This window comes from Antrostomus carolinensis, unplaced genomic scaffold, assembly GCF_000700745.2.
Source record: "Antrostomus carolinensis isolate BGI_N321 unplaced genomic scaffold, ASM70074v2 scaffold7350, whole genome shotgun sequence".
In the NCBI taxonomy this organism is placed as follows: domain Eukaryota; kingdom Metazoa; phylum Chordata; class Aves; order Caprimulgiformes; family Caprimulgidae; genus Antrostomus; species Antrostomus carolinensis.
Genome location: NW_010286374.1, coordinates 1 through 5,241, shown reverse-complemented (window position 1 = coordinate 5,241; position 5,241 = coordinate 1). Strand labels below are relative to the sequence as shown.

General features: G+C 37.7%; 1 protein-coding gene across 1 annotated transcript; it reads right to left on the bottom strand.

The window, feature by feature from the left end:
- Window positions 1-95: 95 nt before the first annotated feature.
- Window positions 96-3,952, bottom strand: TMEM254 (transmembrane protein 254; the record flags this gene model as incomplete). The annotated part of the gene is made up of 3 exons (XM_010165805.1): window positions 96-216; window positions 2,519-2,578; window positions 3,849-3,952. Coding segments are annotated over 3 exons (285 nt in total), but the record flags the coding sequence as incomplete, so codon positions are not given.
- Window positions 3,953-5,241: the final 1,289 nt, after the last annotated feature.

The following is a 5,241-nucleotide window of genomic DNA, read 5'->3' as shown; positions in this document are numbered from 1 at the left end:
TAATTCACCTAATTATAGCACCTAGACATGTAAGTGAGGATCTCTTCTGAAAAATGAGGATGAAGCATGTGAGAAGTGACTTCTTCCACCATCTTCTAGTAGTGCTTCTTGGCTGAAGGTTTGTAGCACACCAGAAGACCAAAGGAAGCATACCCAAATAACAGCGTCTGAATGAACCATTGAAACTGAACTGATGGGTCGGTGATTCCTTTAGATCTGTAACATTAACAAAAGCATAAAATGGGTCAAAAAACTTATGGTCTTGCGGACTATACTGTGCTACTTACAAAGTAAGGTTTGATATTTCTACCCATCCTTGATACATCAGACTTGATTAGAACATTTGAACTTAGCATTGTTAATTTCAGTCTACTAAGACTTATTTTGTATACTAGTTAAACATACCCATTCTTGTGATTTTAGTGTATTTTAAGCTATCTACGGAACAAAGGTCCATTCAGGGATTTCATGCATACAGTTTCCTCAGTAATATATAAATTATAATCTCTGTCTATGCTATTTGAAATGACTTACCCTAGTTTGTGTACAAAAGACCAAGAAATTAGAGTACCTTAATATTAATCTCAATACACAACTTGTAACTTCTTGTTGACTAGTCACTGAAGGTAGACTGTATGCTAGCAGGGCAAAGTAGCCCGACAATTACTGTGTGATGCAGGATGGAGAAGCACTGTTACCTGAATTTGTGGCTAGAAAAAGACAGGTACAGGGGGCTGAAGACACTCGATTTACCAAGCAGAGACCTTCCTATGTCAGTTAGTTTTAACTCAGCATATGTGAATTTTTCTGCATATTACAGAAAATGTCACTTTTTCCTCCACTTCACTGCTTTAAGAAATACTACTGAATTTTCAGAGAAAAGAACAAATATAAACATGATGGCAAAACCAACAGATTTCACATTTCCAGTAAACAATTGCCAAGTGTAACTGTGCTCCATCTCATTAGAAGGGAGCTCCCTCTACTGACCTTTGCTAGAACAGTTCAGCTGTGAATTGTTCTGTAGCTTCTATGCACACAAAATTATTGTGTAGCAAGTGTTGATTATCACAACATTTCTTAATGCTCATTCTTAAATTCTCACCAGCTGTGAAAACCTTTTTTTTAATAATCCCAGCTGCAGTGTTTCCAAATGAGTGCAGAAACTGGAAAACTAGGGCTTTAGAAATTCACCTGCTTATATAAAGCAAGCTTACTTGAATAGACCATATACAGAAATAGAGGAATTGTCCTGTATTTCAATGACAGAACTACTATTGATTAAAAATTTTGTATCTGCTTCCGCGCTAGTCCTTTCCCATGCCTCCCTTGTGATGTTCGTAAGTAGGTATCACTTTTACATCAGTAAGAAGTATATAGTGTTTGGTGCTCCTAATAAAAGTACAACTCTTTAGTAATCTACAGAAGTATGCCTGAAGGGATGATGATGGACATGCAATCTGTGCTGTCTCTTTCTTATGGGCTTTAACACTACTCTGTAAAACTATATTACTTAACTTGATTACAATACATTACTTAAAAATCACCTTAAGCCTATATAACTATCTTCAGAATCAGAGTTAAAGTTTTAACTTTAAAGCTACATAATTTAAAACTGGGGCCTGGTAAAAAATTTATTACTGACTCCCATTCTGAAGGCAGAAAATGTTCATGCATATTCTATTATCTCGAGAACCACCTTAAGTAGTTTTCCATGGAACAAAATCCCTTTGCCTCCCAGAGGTGTTACCTGAGAAGCCTGTGACAGACAGCTGTGAACTGGACTGAATGAAGTGGAAAACTACCATTTTTACAATGGCAAACAGACTGGCCCTCTACTCTGTAGAGCATGAAAACTAGTATCTGAATTCTTCTGAATTATTACAAACAAAATTCAAAGGAACAGAAGGATGATATGTTTGGACAGCAGACCTTTCAAAATAATTTGTTATCCTAACATAAGACTTAGTTGGCCTTACTTTTATAATCTGGTTAGTCAAAGTGTTTTATTCTACAAACCTGCAGATACAAGTAGATCTTAAATACTCCCAAATAGAAGCCTCCACTTGTCTTCTCACAATATGGATGCAAACATTTAAGAACATAATTAGCAGTCTCAAAATTCTGATGAGGTAAGATCTGATGAAGTTGTAACACCTGAAGTTATCAGACTACTTCTACACTATCTGTTGTTCCCTCCACTTCTTAAAGCGCAGTATTATCCAGGGAACAGTGAGTTCAGAGGTGGACAGACAAGCTCTGGCAAATCTTGCTGCTGCCAGCTCTGCAAGTTGCCATCCCTTGCTTTTGTGACCCTGTACAAAAGTAACCATTAGCAGAATTTGCAGTAACTGCTTGCAGAGGACAGCAAAATATCACTGCAAGAAGAATTTTATCAGTATCCTCTGAACTAAGATGGCTCCTGAGAACCACCAAAACCAGTCTGTAGCTTATGTCACCTGCATCAGAAATTCTTTTCAGAGAACCTAAGTTGGGGTGAGGAGAGGGAACAACTTACTGGCATAACTTAACACCGTAGAAGGCTTCCACTACGTGAATCAACCAGGATACCCAGAACCTAATAAAAAGAGAACACATTTTATTTTGTTGAAAAGTAGGGAGAAGACTTGTATCCAAGATTCTCTGCGTTATGCAGAGAATGTAAAACTGGAAGCACAGAAGTGACATCTCACTTTAACCTAGAAAGTGAGGCATATTTCTCATCTTAGGAAAAAAACCCCAAACAAAACAAAAAAAACATGTAGTCTTAAAATAAACTAAAGTCCACTGAGAAAATTAGAGGAACTATAACTCATGTAATATGCCTCAACCTGCCATTTCAAGTATCCACTGCATGTTTACAAAACTTCCAGCACTTAGATTAATCCAAAAAGCCAAATGCTTAGTGACAGTAGTACTAGTTAATCTTCGTTAAATGTGCCAAGTACACAAGTATTTTTAGTGGTCCTAACGAGTTACTGAAGTCTTTACAGGTTTAGTTCTATGCAAAACAACTGTGTGTACAGATTCAGAATATACAATATGACTTGATTAGTCAAACTTGGTCTACACATTTTCATATAGAAGTTTTTTTTTAAAAAAGCATTACACAGGATATTCAGTTAGGATCAATTCAATACCTTGCTAAAGCAAAAGATGCTCTGAGCAAAGATGAAGGCTTATCTTTTACATGATGCATGGTAAAATAACCAGAAAGACTTGCTGTCTTCCTGTCTTTATAGAAAGTCAGCAAGTGAAAGACTGGTTACAGGGAAGTGTTTTTCAGCTCTTTTGTTAATTAAAATAAGAAAAACTAAGTTTTGTAACCCAGCAAAACTTAGCACTATGCAGTTTCTTCAGCAGGTTATTTCCCATGTGGACAGAATCAGGATAAGTTAGTAGCAGGGTAGAAAATGTTCTTTATTTGAAGCTGGAAAAAATAGTCTCCTAAAGAGAGAATTAGGCTACCATTCTCTCTAAAGAGAGAACTAGACTACAAACGAGCAATTGACAGAAGAACCACTCTTAGGAGGTGTTACAAATATAATTTTACACATGGACTAATAACTGTCCCCCAAAGTAGTATTTTTTTTTTCTTTTTTCTCACTATAACAACACAGATGCCAAATTCTACGTTGAATTTTTAAACTTTCATACTGGTCTTAGCCAGTCTAGTCTCCTTCATACTTATTACCCCACATCCTTAGCTGTAATGAGCTTGAAAGGACAGCTCTTTAAATGTAATTAACAACTGGGTTACAGGAAAGCTTGTTAACACAGACTAAGCAGAAGAGTCAGAGGCGCAACAGGAGAGATGAAAAATAATTATACAGTCAAATATAACTTACCCATAGCATACCCATATGTGGTAGTTTTTCACTAAATAATTAAGGAAGGTACCGAATATTCCCAAATAACTATATGGTATAGTCGAAGGCCAAAGTGTTATCCACTTAAAAAAAAGGAAAAAAAAAAAGAAGTTAGCTTACTTCAGCGTAGAATTACTATCAATTTAACCTTCAAACTAGCTTTCTTTTCCATCCCCCCACACCCCCCATGTCTGTTGAACATGGATTACGGGCTCATCTGTTCATAGTATTTCAACTATTTCATTCCTCTAACCTTGTCCAAGACCCATATTCTTCAACTGGCCTTCTAAAGCACACTTACTTAAGAAGATTCAAACTTATGAAATTTCTTTTCCTTGACATACAAGATACCAAAGTGGTAAGTTTAAGGTTGCTCTCTGTGTACCAAGACTGGATCTGTACATTAAGTGGCATTTAAGTTTTAAGCTTATTACCTCTTACATATAGTAGCAGCAAAAAATACATTGTCTCTGTCCTGCAGAAGTTAATCTGATGCAACTGACCTGAAGAATTCAAACAATGACTAGACTGAGAGGGAGTAACTACTTATCTGTAACTAGAGGATCAGTCTTTCTTCTTTTGTCCCTTAAAAAAGAATATGTCAAATTCTGTTCTATTTTGAGCAGGGCACAGAAGATAATTGAGCACGAAGCCCAAGACCAAAGAAGCACGCAGTGTTTGGGTATCTTTGCTGTCACTGAGCTGTCCACAGTGCTTGTCACTGTTTACCTTTATTTTAACAAGCTGTGGAGGAGAAGCAGGGAGTCAGTGAGCTGTGCACTTTAGAGTCCATTGGGGATGTGAAGTAAACACTAAGCTGGGCCAAAGTTCTTGCTTATCTTTCCTGCGGTATCAATGCTGCAGTTTCTAACTACATGTAAATTTGGCTACAGCAAGGATGTGGCAAGATGACAGACTCACACAGGGAACCTGCTTAAAGCTCGTTCTGTTCCTAGAAACAGTCTAAAAGCTGTTTTGTGAGCTGTTTGGCCTACCTTGACCATCATTTTTTCAGTGGTGGTTCTTAGGTGTAGAAGATCCATGCAAACATAAGAAAAACTACAACATGTGGAAGTCAGTGGATGACCTTCACAAACTGGTCTGGTACATCAAAACTGCCATTTACCTTCCCACTCTAGTAAGGTGACCTGTCTTAGCTGAAATCCATTTTTAGAAATTAAGACAACAGGGTGACTGAACTAGTCTGTCTTCCAGCTCCACGACCAGTTAATACAGTCTGCAACCAAAGCCATCGCTTGTAAGCGCGCCTGCCTTACAGGTATCGCTTCGAGCGTGTTCCACTGACACACGACACGGTGTCAGTTTTGTGAGGGCTGAAGACCCCCTCCCAGGCCGTCTGCGATGCGAACTG